Source organism: Mustela nigripes, chromosome 12 (genome assembly GCF_022355385.1).
Source record: "Mustela nigripes isolate SB6536 chromosome 12, MUSNIG.SB6536, whole genome shotgun sequence".
Taxonomy (NCBI): domain Eukaryota; kingdom Metazoa; phylum Chordata; class Mammalia; order Carnivora; family Mustelidae; genus Mustela; species Mustela nigripes.
In genome coordinates, this window is record NC_081568.1 from 24,473,443 (window position 1) to 24,490,393 (window position 16,951).

The following is a 16,951-nucleotide window of genomic DNA, read 5'->3' on the forward strand; positions in this document are numbered from 1 at the left end:
ATCTACCTTATGGGCCTTTATCCAGAATGAAATGTTAACATGTACCATCGTTATCTCTATAATTCTTCAACCTGTGTGGCCCAGAGCACAGGGTTAAAAAGGTTGATGGTGAACAGAGGACACTTTTGGGTTTTATTTTTACGTTGGATAATTGTTGAGAACATCAAGGTACATGTACCCCTTCAAATCCATATTCTTGTATCCTTTGGGTAAATACCCAGTAGTGCAATTGCTGGATGCAAGTCAAGTTCTATTTTTAACATTTTGAGGAACCCCCATACTGTCTTGCCCCACTACTGTCTTGCCCCAGTAGTGCAAGAGCGTTCCCCTTTTTCCAAACCCTCACCAGTACCTATTGTTTGCTGTGTTGTTGGTATTAGCCAATCTGACAGGTATGAGGTGACATCTCATTGAAGTTTTGATTTGCATTTCCCTGATGATGAGTGATGTGGAGCATCTTTCCATGTATGTGATGACCACCTGTATGTCGTCTTTGGAGAAATGTCCATTCATGTCTTCTGCCCATTTTTTAACTGGATTATTAGTTTTTGGGGTGTTCAGTTTTATAAATTCTTTACATATCTTGGATATTAACCCTTTATCAGATATGTCATTTGCAAGTATCTTCTCCCATTCCATAGGTTGCTTTTTAGTTTTGTTGACAACAGGCAGTTTATGGAAAGAGCCCAAATGTCCATCAGCTGATGAATGGATAAAAAATGTGGCATCCATATATAATGGAATATAACTCAGCCATAAAAAAGGAATGAAATCTTGCCATTTGCAATGACATGGATGGAGCTAAAGACTCTTATGCCAAGCGAAATCAGCCAGTCAGAGAAAGACAAATGCCATATGATTTCATTCACACGTGGAATTCAAGAAACAAAACTGGGGCAGGGGGGAAGAAACAGAGAGACAAACCAGGAAACTGACTCGTAACTAAAGATACCAAATCGAGGGGTACCGGAGGGGAAATGGGCGGGGTGATAGGTTAAATGAGTGATGGATATTAAGGAGGGCCCTGGTTGTGATGAGCACTGGGTATTGTATGGAAGGGATGAATCACTCAATTCTACACCTGAAACTAATTTTACATTATATGTTAACTAACTGGAATTTAAATAAAAACTTGAAAAAGAAAAAAAAAATCTGGATAACCGTTTAACCTGTCAGGGCGACAGAAGGTTGAGAACTACACAATGATTTTATTATTTATATCATGGAATTATTTACTTATTTATGAAACAATAATTTATTATCATCTTGGAATTTTTTTTTAACTTATGAGAAAAGTTACTTAGCCTCAGGGAAGACCCGGTTGTCTACCCAGCCACCCAAAGCATGTTTTTATCTTCCTTCCCACTTAATCTGCAAAATTACCCACAAGACTCTTGGGGTGAAATTCAGCATATGCCATAATTTCTACAGCAACCCTCCTGACTCTAAGACTATCTTAATGTTTTCTTAAAGGACATCAAAAGAGGGATGGGTAAGGACCAATACAGATTGGCATATGTTTTGCCATTAAATATCTTTGACTTCTTCTTTTTCACTAAGGAATGAAATGTTGTTCCCTCCATTCCCTTCCCCCACCCCCACAGCAACATGTTTCTCAGCCAAATCAACCAAATTTTTAAATTAAAACGGCAAGGAGATACCTTAAGAGAGAACCTTCCCTGCCTATATTTCACTTTAGAATGAGATAGTGTGGTCCGAGAGAGGGAGCTCTGCCTACCATCAGTACAAGGGCACTAGGGAGCAGAGTTTGCGGATGTCCAAGTTGTCTGGTTTCTGTCCTGTGTGCCCCAGGCCAGCCATTCTCATGCCCCCCAGGTCCCGGAGGTCGGGCAAAGCCATCATGTGAAGATAACATGTGAGAGTCAGGTTTATGAGATTTGAGGGGCAAAAATGATTTTGGTGATAAAACACTTTAGATCTATTATTCAGCAGAATGCAAAATGTGCTTAGATATTTAAAATCAAACTGAAGACCTGAATACATTTCACACATTGGGTCCTACCAGCATCCCTCTGAGGGATCTTGATGCAGTACCTTTCTGCAGAAAAGTTCGAGGGGCAAGTTGCTCCCATAGCTGAAAGGTTATGATGCAACCGAAAAACATCTCCAAAGCTATCAGTCCCTTAGACCTTCACCAAACTATAACCTCATAACAGCTACCATGCATCCACTCCCTCCAAACACCCAGTCACTTCGTCCCACATCAGTACCCTAGGGCCTGAACATGATCATCCTCAGTTTGAAAGTGAAAAGTCTAAAACTTTAAAAGGGTAACTAAGGTCCAACGTCATATGAGTTAAAAAAAAAAAAAAAAAAAAGTTCACCCTATACCTGGCTGATTGCAAAGCCCATTCTCTTAGTCGGAATGCTCTGGATGCTTCTCTCTGGTGGCATATTGATTTGCTGTTCCCACACCAACTGGAGAGGACCGCCTCAGATGGCCAGGGATGCTGTGGCAGGTGGCTTGGTGTCTCACAGGGCAATTGCAGTAACAGTCTTTCATCAAACACATAAAGTGCCAAAGTCATTTCTCTTTAGTTACAAGCAGTGGGAAATGTGCGTGCAGACAGCAATCTGTTGAGCTACGAAAAGTAGCGGTTCATTCTATTTTTTAGAAAGTTTTCACAAAAACAAATACTCTTCAGTTGGTGGGAGCATTTCAAGACATGAAAAATTTCCAAGCGCTTGCTTATGGAATTTATGACCTAAACTTCATGATGTCTCCTATCTTGTTCTTAGAGGAGTTTTTCAAATTTATAGAGTGTGGCTTACTCTAATTGTATTAGAAAAATCAAAGCTCCTCTAAAACTGACCTGCAGTCAAACAGACACAAGCAGGGAAGCCAACTACAACCAGAGAAAGAGTCGTGAGAGATCATTTATTTTGCTAAAATCTTATTTTAGAGATTTTTCCATATGGTTCGATGTTGCTGAGTTCTTTTAAAAACTAAAAGGCTGTCTTACATAAACAAAGGTGCCTAGCCAACATAAGGAAATTGTTTTAAAGGCTTGAATTAAATATGTATGCTATATATTTCTTCTTTTAAGCAATTACACTCTTCACTCTGGCCTGGGAGGCTTTCTTCTTAATGATATTAAAACGAGGAAAAAGATTCATTGGCATGAATATGATATTTAACTGTTCAAATTAAAAGCAGACCTCAAAGCAGTCTTTCAAAGCAAGTATTTGAAATAACTTTTCTGTGAACTAAGCTGGTAATGACTTGGGGGGTGGGGGGAACCACTTCTCTGTCCTTTTTCCACTCCTATCCAACTACTCTGGGCCAAGGTATTCCCTGCTAATCATACATATTTTATTTTCATCCAACTTACCAGGCACCTTAATTTAAAAAAGAATCCAATAGTAAAGTACTTACTCAACACGATGAAAGTTCCCTTGCTTGTGCAATTTCTACTTCATGACAGCCTTCAATTTATACAGTTCTTTTCATCTCCTTACTTTGAGGACTTGTTTTAGACTATAATTATTCTTGAGACTCCAGGTTAACACAACCATTAAATCTTGGATGGGGGATGATAAATTGGAGGCTAACAAGTTGTACTGATCTTTTTCTGAGACTTCTTCTTGTTTGAACTCAACCACCATAAAGCAACACGAAGAAACATCTACATTCTGGAAAGCAACACACACACACACACACACACTCACACACATATAATCATACTGCCCCCCCCCCACCAAGTGTAGATATTATAAAAGATTGTGGATTTTCTCTTGAAAATAATTAATTTCTACTGGCTCTTGGCAGGTGATTTTGGGGAAAATTTCTAAATAAGACAAATTGCACATTTGGTGGCTTTAGCCATTATGAAAAGATCTTCATCTTCCCCTCCAATCCCCCAAGGGGAAACCATTGACTTGGTGTTCCTTTAAAATAAAGATAACATGGGAGGCCAAGGGCTTTTCTTTCCTATAAATAAAAATCCTTAAATAAGATTATTTTCATCTTCATTTTCAAAAATGACACTTCAGAACTTTGTCAAAACTTCCAGAGCAAGCAAAATAGAGATTGTACCCAATTCCCTCTTTTCCCATAGAGCTGAAGCTGCATTTTTATAGATATTTCAGTCCATATCCATCAGAAATTCTGGAACAAAAATCCCGTATTGGGGACCTTTAATGCGGTTCCTTTGCATCTTAATTAATGATTGCCCATGACCTTGTGCACCAAATATTGCACTTCTGGCATTATTTGTAGTTGGCTGAGATTCAATTAATTGAAATTTTTTGCTGTTGCTAAAGAAAATATGAAACAGAGTATTTATAACCATGGATACCTGATTTTTATTTACAGTCATCTGAAATAACTTACACATCCATGACACAGCTGCAACATCTTCTAAGGTTGGGGTATCCTAAGCACTTGACTCTCAAAGATGCCTTTAAAGTATTGAAATATATATTTACATATATATTATATACATTTTTTTTTCTTCCTAAGGAAAAAAAAAAATGCCCATTTTACAAAAAATTTCTAGCGTGTTTTGGGAAAAAAAAAATCAGTCACCTTAACGTCCATTCGTCAGTTGCTAATCAAATAATTCCTAATCCTTCAAATGGAACTATAGCTGAGTTTGACAGTAGTTTATAGGACTAAATTATATTTTGGCTTCATTTTAATATCCAGGGAAACTCATTTCATAATTGGTAGGTGTGCAAACATGCTGGCACTTCACGTTCTTATTTTATTGGGAAGAAATTCATTAGAAAATTCTATTTCCCCTGCCAGCTGAGATTGCAGAGCAAGTTGGTGGTAGGCTTAAGTATCTACCATGCTTTTCTCTAGACATAAAGTTTTCTTTAAAATGAAAATGATATATAGAAGAAAAAAAGGGGTTTTTTTTGTTTTGCTCTTTATGTAGGCTGCCTTTTATGATCTTTTGACTTCATGCTTTTTACTGACATTAAATGGCCCAAAGACTGTAGAGTATGATACGTGCTATTCTTACACTCCCTAAGATCAGCTCTCTGTAAGCAATGAAGGACCTTACAAAAGGGATACTAGCTCATTATCAATGCTTGTTTACATGGCAACATGGTCAGTGTTTTACATACTGTCTCATATTTAATTTAATTTTTATAACAAACCCGTCGAGGCTTATTAATTCGACTGTCTTGATGGGCCTGAAACTTCAAGTGAGAGACCCAGGGGAGACCTGGTCCTCAGTCACTGTCATCTCCTACACCAGGATAGGTAGTGGCTTCTTACAGGACTAGAGGAATCTGGTGATCAGTTTCAGCAATATGAGAGTAAATGATAATAGTGTGGATTATGCTATTTAAGAGAAAAACTTCCCTAGTTATGGTAGTGATCATTAATGGGATATGTGCATTTTCTTTCTCCAAAAGATTACAAAGTTATTTTGGGTACCTCTCCTTCTGATTTTTCATAAAGCTACTGGGATAGGGCATATCCCAGGAAGACTGATTTCGTTTTGTTTTTCTAGCAGATTATCAAATGCTTTCCAATATCAATTTTTATGAACACAAGCAGTCATGGTTTACATTATTAGACAGGAAAAATTGGGATTCTAAAAAAAATAAAGTCAAAAAGTTGGTGGTATATTAAAATTGGAACTAAAAATGCAGTATCATGAAATTTTGTCTTTGTCTACACATTATGCTTTTTCTATTAAAAAGTATTTTTCTGTAGCTTCAAACAATGAAAAGGCCATATTAGTACCATCTGAACATTCTGATCATCTACCACAAAATAAATAAACAGTTGCACGAAATTGAAAAGTGCTTAATTTGATGACTGCAGAACATCAAGTAACAATGCACAATTATTTTGAACAACAACTTCCAGTGGGAATTAGCTTTCCACTGGCCTTCATTGTGTGCCGGTGCCCCATTGTTTATAATTACACATGCACACTGTAACAGCACAGTCGTTAAATTAGAAATTGAACTTCTTTGACAACTGCAGTAAAACTTGACAAAAGATGAATGTGATTTTTTTTTGTTTGTTTCCCTTCTTCTTTCACTTATTTAAACATGTATTAATTAACTTGTTCTGGCAAGTGTTTAGTAAACATTGAACAAGGGCATTTCTTTAGTGGTATAATTAAAATTCCCTTTTAAAATGTTTTGCATGATATTTTATGCGCAATTTGACTCAAGTAAACAGAGGTTCTAATTAAAGTTTTCAAATGAAGGCAATCAAAATTGATAAAACATCTAGCAACCCATTCAAGCACATTGTCTTCCTGTCTGTGCAAGTTTAATCTGATGGTCAGTTAAAATTAGCCTGGATTAGTTAAGATGCCACTACCTGCACAGACCTCCTTCGACTTCAGTCAGTCTCAGGGAATAAATCTTTAAACATTGCAGTGCCCCTTTAAGTTGTTATACAGTATTTATTCAATTAAATGTCTTCTAAGTTATTACACCAGGATATTATGAGAAGCATCTAATTTAAGTCATGAATCCTCTGCAAATAAAGTGTTACATAAAACACATTGAAGGAATGAAGCTATCCAAACATCAAGTCAGGGTTCGATTATTTTCTCCCATTATAACTTGATGTAAAGGGTTACACCTCTGTAAACAGTGCTACTCTTTGGGGTGAGAATAGCATGTCGTTTTCAGTGCTAACAGGCAAATGTCCAAAGCACATAAAAACATATAGATCATTAGCCCTTTTTGCTTACTCACGCACTCTCTTTCTCTCTTTCCTGCTCTCCCTTCGCTACCGTGTGTGTGTGTGTGTGTGTGTGTGTGTGTGTCTGTGTGTCTGTGTGTCTGTGTGTCTATGTATGTGTATCTGTAGTGGGAAAGGTAAAGGGAGATGGAAAAAGAATTCATTTTGCCTGGAATGCACTGATTGACCTGAAGTGAAAGATATTTTAAGGGAAGCTTCAAACTCCCCACCCATAAATTATTCATACATTTTCCTTTTAGTGATGCTGTAAACAACTCCAAAAAGCAAAGCTATAAATATAAGAATTGTTGGTAATTAATAAGTGACTTACTGCCTCTGAAGATCACGGATGTCTCTAATGATCTTTTTTAATTAGCAAGGATTAAAACAGATTCCTTGGGATCATTTCTTCAGACCTCTGGGTTCTGTACCTCAGCTGAACGGAGGTGGGAGCAGACAGTCATCCCCTCTGACTCTGCGCCTTAGAACTGAGCCACTCTGTTCTTCTATTTAAAAAAAAAAAAAATGAATAGAAATTTTAAAAAGCAAAATAAAATGTAACCCCGACTCCAGGGGACCTCTGACTAATGCGGGGATTTACTTAGCAAGTCTGTGGGGCTCTCCCACTAAGCTACCTTTCCAATCTGCCTTTTATATATTATTATAGTCAAAAATGGGATAGTTGAGACTCCATGTAATACTGCTTTGTTTTATTTCTTCATTTCTGGGGAACGTGAAAGAGAAACCAGGTGTTATTTACTGTTGCCTCCATTGAAACCCCGAAATTCACTATTCCCCATTTGAAGATGAGGAAATTGAAGCACATCTTGTCAAGTCACTTGTCGACCCCCCAAGACCAACAAGTACTGACGCTGGGCTCCAAACCGGTGAACGGGCTGGAGTGTGCACCTGCAGCCCCGATGCCGGCCTGGCCCCGGCACTGGCACACCGGCCCCAGTTAGGTACACACGAGCTCAGAGAGACGGAGAAGCTTGCCAGAGATAAAATGGGAAGAGAAATACAATGGGACCCCAAACCCAGCTCTTCTCAAAGCCCCCATAACAACGTTTCACAGTCATGGTGCTCAGATTTATTCTACAAACCTGTGCTTTCTCAAACACTCAGGAGAATGTGGGCCTTTTCTTCCTGATGCTGGGTCAGCATTAGGAATATTCGCTGCTGGATTCTCCACAACGTAATACCCTCAAGGGCTGCAGAGAATCCCTTTGTTCGTCCTGACAGTCCTGAGTCCTCCTGTCATTAATTCGGGCACCTAGTCATTCTTACGTTCAGTTGCCTTGCACTCCCCGTGCGTGTGCTTCCGCCACACATGCTTGTCTGCGGTCCCTGTGCGCCACCGCTGCTCTGGGCACAGGAACGAACACAGAGCCTCCCTCTCCCCCAGGCCGGTCCCTAACTCCATCCTCTCCGTCTTCAGCTCCTCTGCTGGCTGTCGGTAGCCACCCTCTCTGCCCCTTTCCGCCGCCCCCTCCTGCTAACACGGGTACCCCAGCCTCCAGCACTCCTCACACTATCCCTTTAATTTGCTGGGGATTTAGAAACCTGGTGATAAATTAGTTCAACTTTTGTCTGAAATGAGAGTAAATAAAACCTAGATGCTATATCTACGAGCAAAATACAAATGTGATAGTGAAGGTTATAGCTAAGAAGTTGCCGTTAGATTAGCGGGGCTCAGTCCAGCTTTGGCCAGCCACTGGCTGGGCACCCTCGGGCACAGGACCCAGGCCCTCTACACCTGCGTTGCTCATCTCTAAGGCAGCGGATAAGGACAACAGTCTCCGTCTCGGAGGACTGTAGTTTAAGACTTCCAAGTTGGTAGAGCACAGAGCTAACCTTTGTTTGCTGTTCTTACTTAGCTCATCCACTCTGTCACAACTATTTTTACCTCTAGAAACCCGTGTTGCTCTTTCAATTTTAGGGAAGTCGCCAAGACTCCATTCTAAGGTCACAACTGTATTGAGCACTGATCAGTGCTGTGACTCCTCAGGGTAGGGTCAGAGCAAGGACTGCGGAGTCTGTACCGAGGCTATGATCTGCTTTTATTACACACTCGGGGTGTGACCTGGAAGGAGTTTCTCCACCTCTCCGAGCTTCGAGCTTCGGTTTCTCCTCTGCCGAAATGATGAGATTAGCCACCTCGCAGAATGGGCATGAGAATTAGATGACAACATGTTTGTGGTGTCCTTAGCCCAGCGCTCGCCCATAGTAAGGTCAGGGATGGAACACGGCAAATTCACGAGTGTTATTATTTATGAGTTAGACTTCATGTCATCAACAAAAAAATTTAGACATTATAGCAGGAAAAATAAATGCACCTCCACTCCTCATAACATTTTGCACCAGTATGAGCCTTTAAAAATCATCTGCGATCTACCAAGTTTCACAGTGGTTTATTGATAAACCCAACCACGTGACTCCTTTTACAATTTAATAAATTTAAAACTGTTTTGAACTCCTCACATGCACTAAGGAACCCTTGGCTCCTGCCGGCCTATAGTTCTAGCCGATACTTTCGGGCTGCCCTTTCACTGAGCTATTGGAAGAACAGCAAACTCACTGAAACAGCTCACACTGACGGGCAAGCGGGTTTTGACATCTTTCCTTCTTACTGAAGCTTCATTTCCTAAATGGCTATGCATCCCAAAGAATTAATGGAGCAGCCAAAGAGCCAGCCTAATTTACAAGAGGGTGTAATATGAAACCAAGTCATTCATACATTCCTGCAACGTATAGACATATAGTTTGCTACAGAAACTGTTTAAAATTCATGCTATGAATATCTAATTAAAGGTGTAAAGTGCATTCTCTTCTCCTTCATTTCCCTGAGTAAATCTTTTCGGGAAAGACGGCATCCCCAAGCCCAGACACCCTCAGGAGCCAGGCAATATGCCTAAAGGAGTGAAGCAAGCAATTGAATGGCTTCTCTAAGGACTGGTGGGGAAGAGCCTACAGTGCTCTGGGAGGTGCTCCCTCCACTCCAGAAATTTAAAGAAAAAGTCACCAGAACATCTGATGTTTCAAGTTAGTCCAGAAATGAGCAAGCCCAGATTTTTAAAGAAGGGCGGCTGGTTTCAGTTTAATTGTAAAAGGCAAGACAAGAAATGCATAAGATGCAAACTCTGCCCTAGGATGCCCAATGTGTGTCCTCTACTAAGACTCCTTTTTTTTTTTTTTAAACAGTGTAGGTCATTGTGGCCTTCTTAATATATCTTAATATTAAGACCTCACATGAATTCATTCATCTTATGCTCACAGCTGTCCTATGGAATAGGTACCGTTAATATAATATCGTTCCATTTTATAGACAAACAAATTGAGACACGCACTGATCCCCAGCCAGTACTGAGTAGGGTTGAACTTCTAATCCAGATGCATGGTGCACCATACTCTGATGCTTTCTTACACGATAAAACAGGTTGGATGTTTTTCCCCACATGGAAAAATGACCTTTGTCTTTATCCTCTGATTCAAGTTTCATTAAAAAAAATTTTTTTTGTTCCAAATGGGTATTTCAAGTCAACAAATATTCCTTGAGCCTCAACTACACATAAAATACCGTTTTATGTGCTGTAACACATTTGACTTTATCTTCATTAATGCAATGTGGGGAATATGATTTTAGAACGAGGGTAATACTGTTAAAATAGCTTCATCTGGAAATACATCAGTTTGCAAACAGATTGGCATATTATCCACAAATATAAACATTTACAAAAAAAAAAAATCAGGCATCATTTGATAGCTGTTGCCATAATGATTCATTGGCACAAGAGAAATGCTACGTGATGAGAGATGCCAAAGCTGTTTGACACATTTCAATGGAGTTCATTACACACACGAAACAGAACCAATTTTACTCAACAGTGACTTTGACATTTACAGAAAAATGAAATGGAAGTTTAGAAATGAAGACTTCATGTGAAATCTCTACCAAAAATTGTAAATTGGTTCTGTCCTTATGCCACCATTTCCAGAAGATCAGCCACATTCTATGGACTTTTTATTCATAGCAGGTGGCAACTTATTCAAAATAAAGTTTCTCGGGACATCGGATAATTGATCTTGAACAAACTTAATTGGTTGTAAAACTCTTCTCTCGGAATAAAGAACATCTATATTTTTAAATATTTACTTGTAGAAAAGCATGTGTACCTTTGGCTTCACTCTGTTTAGTTCATCCTGACTTCACAGTTCTGCTTCCTGAATTTGTTAGGTTTTAGTGGAGTAAATACCAACTTCATCAACATCACACCCAAAGACTATGGAACTAGAGCAATTTCAGGCTTAGAGTTGGAATACAATAGAGTTGAGAGAAATGTTAAATAGTTGTAAATAATAACCAGTTGTTTTCTACTCCATTAATGATATCATGTGAGAAAATGTATCAAAACTTAACAAGGGATTTATAACACATATTCTAAAGCATTGCTATTGGGGTATGCCAATGGGTTAGGATGACTTATGTGTAGATGGTATTTTCAGAAATGTTTTTTGTGAGCAACATTGGGCAAAATACCTTGCTGCTGCATTTATATGCAACACCATTTATTTGAGAAAACAATTTCCTACCAGATTTTAAAACCTTCTCTTACTATGATAAATGGTTAAGGTATATTAATAATGTTGCTTTATTGAATGCTTACTGTGCTTTGAATGCCCAAGTTAAGGCTCTGCATACCGAAAAACGAATGCACTTGGTTTAATTTGTAAGCCTAGATGGCATTATAGTATCATTGCTCTGATTAGAATTAATCAAGAATACCAGAACAAATGTATGCTAAGTCTGAATTCTAAAACGTTAAAGTCATTATATTGCTTTTAAGTCTGCCTAATATTTACTTATTTGTTTGCCTGTAAAGAGTATAATAAAATCAGTATCTCAAAACCAGATAACACAGTTGAGTCATTCAGACTGTTATCAAACATAAGTCACTAGAGAAGCAATTCAATCAATAGAGAAGTTTCCTAATTAGCATATTAATTATTTGCAAATAAAAGGTGATTCCAAAGTACTCCAGGGAACTCGAAGACATTGTAGTTTGTTTTCTCATTCTGTATATCCCTAAGAAAGATTTTTACACTGTTAATTTCCAGTAATCTAAAGGATAAGGTTTTGCTAATCAAAGGAAAACTTTAGCCCAGCTTCTGCATTCTTACATATTCTAAACTGGTAGATCATGAATTAGTGAGGCCTAGGTTCCTCCTAAATATGCATTAAATAAAAGCTGGACTTGACTATGTACTCTTGTGAAGATGAAGTACATATGCTTATTGGCTGCCAGGGAAATAAAGTTGCAAAGTATGCAATTATCAATGCTATATGGGTCTTTCCCCACTATCCATAAACATCTTAATTACCTTCTACACATCACTAAAAAGGGGCTTCTGTAAAGATGCAAACTATTTTTCTAGACCAGCAACTTTTGCTATCAAATTTCAGAGCATACAAATGATTGCCTCTAAGAAACAGAAATTCCCTCCAAAAAGCTAGATGCCCGGAAAAAAAAAAAAAGTAGAGACGTGATCTATTAAGTAATCTTTTAAGTCCGTTGCTAAACTGTTATTAGGCTGCAATTAGGCAGCTCAAGGTTGATGTTTACAGTTTTTGACATTTCTAACTGATTTGCTCTTAGTGCCATGAGGAGGTAGGGGTGAAAGTTACTGTATCTACTTTGTTTAGCCTTCTTCCTCTCCTACTCTCTAATTTTCTGATTCTTTCCTGATTGACTATCATTGAATACCTGCTGTTTTAAAATTCAGTATCTATGCATGCCTACTTCCTTGTCCTTCTGGTTTACTTTTTGACATCTACGAAAAGAGCCAGCATAGCTGATTACTACTTGCCATGTGGTTCCCCTATATTTTGATTGCTCACAAGTCAGCAGCTTTCCCATATTGGTCAAAGTGGTGCTACAATGGGCCCTTGCCCTCCTTGGCCTGTGGATCCTATTTTTTTATATCTAAGGTTATGCTCAGAATATTTTTTTTCATTGCATATTTTTTTCGTTGCATATTGTTTAGGTTAAGTAAAATCTAAAATACATGTACATCACTCATTTAAACTTCAAACACTTCCCCTATATAAGAAGATAATCATAGCATGTTAATAAAGACATGTTTGTCCAATGCATTTTTACAAGGTCAAAATTGCTACTGTAAAGCTAGTTCTGATTTTTTTTTCACACGAATAAAGTAAAGATAATTTTTAAAACCTTAACCTAACAAAAGGGAAAGGGAGAAAAACAGATTCTATGAATGAGTCCATCCTCCTGTTGAAGTTTCCTTTTCGCTCACATTCTTCATGCCATCCGTGGGCATAAAGTTCCCACCTTCCCTGTTTTTACACTACTACTGTGAAATCTTGAATTGAAGTCTACACAGAGGAAAACGATTAGCAAACGGCATAATGCTTACTTTTAAAGTGCTTCTTTTTTTTAATTTTAAGAAAATTTGACTCGCTCAGAAATGCTTCTAGGAAAATAAAGTATTCAAGCATAAGAGGGACAACTATGCTATCTTTTGCAGACTTTTGCGGGATGCTGTAGGTGGATTCTCCATATGCACTACGTCGTAAGAACAGTAACAGCAGTAGTAACAACAGTTATAAAAATAATGGCGGCTGATACTTATTAATACCTGTCTAAGGGGCCGGCGCTATTATAAGTGCTTTGCACATGATGGCTTAATCCTTACAGCACCCTATGAGGTAGTTACTGTCATGATCCCCATTTACAGAGAAAGAAATTAAGGCCGGGTGAGACCGAGCATTTTCCCAAATTCAAAGCAACTAACGGACAGAGCCTGGATTTAAACGCAGCCAGTCTGGCTCCAGCATTGATATAACCTTCACCACTACGCTGTCCTGCCCATTCCAAAGTCTTAAATGAGAACTGCTAAGTTATAGATTCAACAGTTCAGAGTTCGTCAGAGTTTTTAAACTTGAATTTCACAGAGAAGTCTTTCCCTTTCGAAAGCTAACACTAAATATGAGTGGATCATAGTAATTTTAGTAATTTCGCATATTGAGTTTTTAACAAGGACACACCCTGCCAAGTTGATACAAAACGAGCTGGGTTATAGCAAATCTAGATGTTCTAGCATACTCGGAAACACTGCTTAAATTAGCATCCCTTTAGAAGCTCATTACCAACTAAGCAAAAAAAAAAAAAAAAGAAAGAAAGAAAGAAAGAAAAGAAATCTTGACATTTTGGTATCTGTGATATTAAAAAGAACTAATATTTAATATTCAAGTGGCAACAGCTTGTACAGTTTCCACACAACGCCCACAGGGATCGATTTTTCTTTAAAATGGCCTTTAGGAGTCTGCCTTTTACACAGCTGACACCTCCATTCTCTGAATCCTCTTTCCTGCCAGCACCATGGGGCACACACTGAGGGTAGCAGCAGACATGTAATTCTTCACGGCAGGACTTGTCTGTGCAAATAATGGAGAATATGAGAAATTAGGAAAAATGTAATTTCCACTGAATCAACCTCGGTGTAATCTCTGCTACTAAAAATGAATAGATGTCTTTAGAGGGCTTTTCTCCATATGCTCCCTCAATCCCCTTAATATACCATCCGCGAGAAAAGAGGACTTGTCATGGCCTAATTGATCATCAGTGATTCCACACCTGTACCAAGGCCACCTAATGACAAGTTACGGTTGCCTGGAGTTTTGCCAGCATGACTAATTGTCACAGTACTAATTTACTCACCTGTGGAATTTTCAACTTCCCCATCCTGCTGTCAAGAAGATGCATAGTAATAGAATAAAGGTTTAAAAATGCTGAACACTATGAAACATTTCACTGATAGTCCAGTAGAAAGCTTTCATGAAAAAAAAAAAAGAAAGAAAGAAACTTTCATGAAACCTTGTGTTTGGTGGCTATGATTACTCATTGCTGGGATTAAAAAAATAAAAATTCTGGTCATATATACATTTACCTGGTAGAATAATAGGAGACAAGTGAACACATTATTCTGACATAGAGGAAAAAAAAAATGGATCAGATTACCTAAAACATGTTTCTTTTGTCTACATTTACTTAGCAAACATACTAAAGTTAATTACTATTATGTTCTACATTACAAAGCACTTCATTATTTAAGGAAAAATTTTTTTCCATGCCAAATCATACAAAGAAGAAGTAATTTGTTGGATTTTTTTCAAGAAATGTGGGAAAGTCTAGGATGGAGATATAGGTATGTGTTACCCTAATTACATGAAATAGTAAACCACATGGTAACGTCTTTGTTAGACAATCTGGCCCAAGGATTTTTTTTTTAATGTGAGGTTAGGTTCTTGAAAATTAATATTTGTCCTGGAAAATTAGTACACACAAGTATAGTAGTTGACGTTTCTGGAGATCCTGTAGTCAACTGCATTTACTGTGATACTGAGATGTATTTGATGCACCTGTGAAAATCACACAGAAATTGTATGACCAATTTTTATATGTATACTTGCCTGCTTATGATACAAGTAAAGTTTAGAGATGAAAGCCCAGGATTTCCTAAAGAAATTTAAATAAAATTGCTCATTTCATTCCTGTCTTCTGTTATATATAAAGTCTGTAGGTTGCTCATTCCCCCATCCTATAGTGTTATTAGGTCAGATGACAGGGGGGAAAAGCTTCCGGGTCAAGTTTGAGAAACTCTGTATTAAATGTAGGCTTGCATCACTGTTACAAAATCTCACTTCAGAAACTTCAGTATGCTAGCATGCATTGGGAAGAGAAACAACGCGGGGTCTTTTCCAACGGAACTTGACCCAGACCTGTCTCCCCCAACACATCTGTGAAGCCAAGAGTCTGAACGGACTCTGCCTTGAGGGGCTGACGCATCACAGGTACTCAGTACCTTCTAGCGAAACTTCAACATTACCCACTTTCAATCGAACTGAAAGTGTGCATGATATTCTTTGCCTCCGACTTGTTCATGAGGATAAATATGCAAATGGAATCCGAAACACAGACTCGTTTCTTCTAACCAGATCTCAGCCCACCTACTCGAGAGGAAAAAAGAGTAGTGAAATAATCCACTCTGGCATGTTGACCTACAGCAACGCAATGACTTAAAATAGGATTTTTAAGTGATAGAAAAGGAGAAGGGAAACAGCAGCTTCCGACTCGGCACATGCCTTCCACTTAGCGTGTCTGAAAGAACATTTTCCTCATTTCACAATTGATAGCCAACTTATTTTTGTTGTTTTGCGATTCAAATTTCTGTCCTTTTTTTCCAGAGCTTATTTGCTCTGACGCTGAATTTTAAGCATCTCTAAAAATGTTTGAAATGTTATTATTCTTTCCAGATACCTTCTGAGAGCCAAGCGAAGCACATTAAGGAAGAAAGGAAGAATGATGCTGGAAACAGTGCCCTGAGCAAAGCCACTTCACGGAGCAGGGTACCCACCACCCAGAGACCAGACTGAGTCATCAGAATGAGAACTTACCGGTACTTCTTGCTACTCTTTTGGGTTGGTCAGCCCTACCCAACTTTCTCAAGCCCGTTATCTAAGAGGACTAGCGGTTTCCCGGCAAAGAAAAGGGCCCTGGAGCTCTCTGGAAACAGCAAAAATGAGCTGAACCGTTCGAAAAGGAGTTGGATGTGGAATCAGTTCTTTCTCCTGGAGGAATATACGGGATCCGATTATCAGTACGTGGGCAAGGTAGGATTCCACTGGGCACTTTGACGTTCTGGTTTTAAAGCCTGAAGAAATTACTTCTAATAAATAGGGAGGATGTGAACTATTCCCCAGTACAGTAAGAATTGTTGCTTCTCTGGTAAGACTTTTTTTTTTTTTCCCACTTGAGTAGTTTCGGGAGGAAGACTGTAGCAAGAAGTTGAGAAATGTTAGCAATGTAACAAAGAAAGAAACGCTTCCGTTGAGAAAGAAACGCCCACAACCATCCACATAGGATTATCATAAATCCTTTAATTTTTTACTTTAGCTTGAAAAATGTGGTCTGGCTATTCTATCAAGTAGGATGTATTAAAAATAGGAATAGAGCGATTAAGCTGTAAGGGAAGGAAGGTTCCTTTTTTCTCGTTCTGAAAGCAAATATTTTGAGCGTCAGTCCTTTGGCCAGGTTCAAATTAACTACTTCTTAACACGGCTCCCCGACCGTGCCATCCTTTCCGTGACCAAATGGAGTCCTTTGTCCTCAAAAGCCACCACCTGCCTCCGATTTGGTTGCTGTACTATTGCTGCTGCTGTGGGGTTTGTCTCGTCTCAAATAAATG

At 38.5% G+C, this 16,951-nt stretch overlaps 1 protein-coding gene across 3 annotated transcripts in view; it reads left to right on the plus strand.

Moving 5' to 3' along the window:
• Window positions 1-16,951, plus strand: part of CDH6 (cadherin 6) — a 121,083-nt gene that overhangs the window by 53,195 nt on the left and 50,937 nt on the right. For all 3 annotated transcript variants that reach the window (XM_059416944.1, XM_059416941.1, XM_059416942.1), the window contains exon 2: window positions 16,020-16,376. In XM_059416944.1, the coding sequence (XP_059272927.1) occupies window positions 16,149-16,376 (228 nt within the window). In that variant the 5' untranslated portion in view covers window positions 16,020-16,148. The remainder of the gene's footprint in view (window positions 1-16,019; window positions 16,377-16,951) is intronic.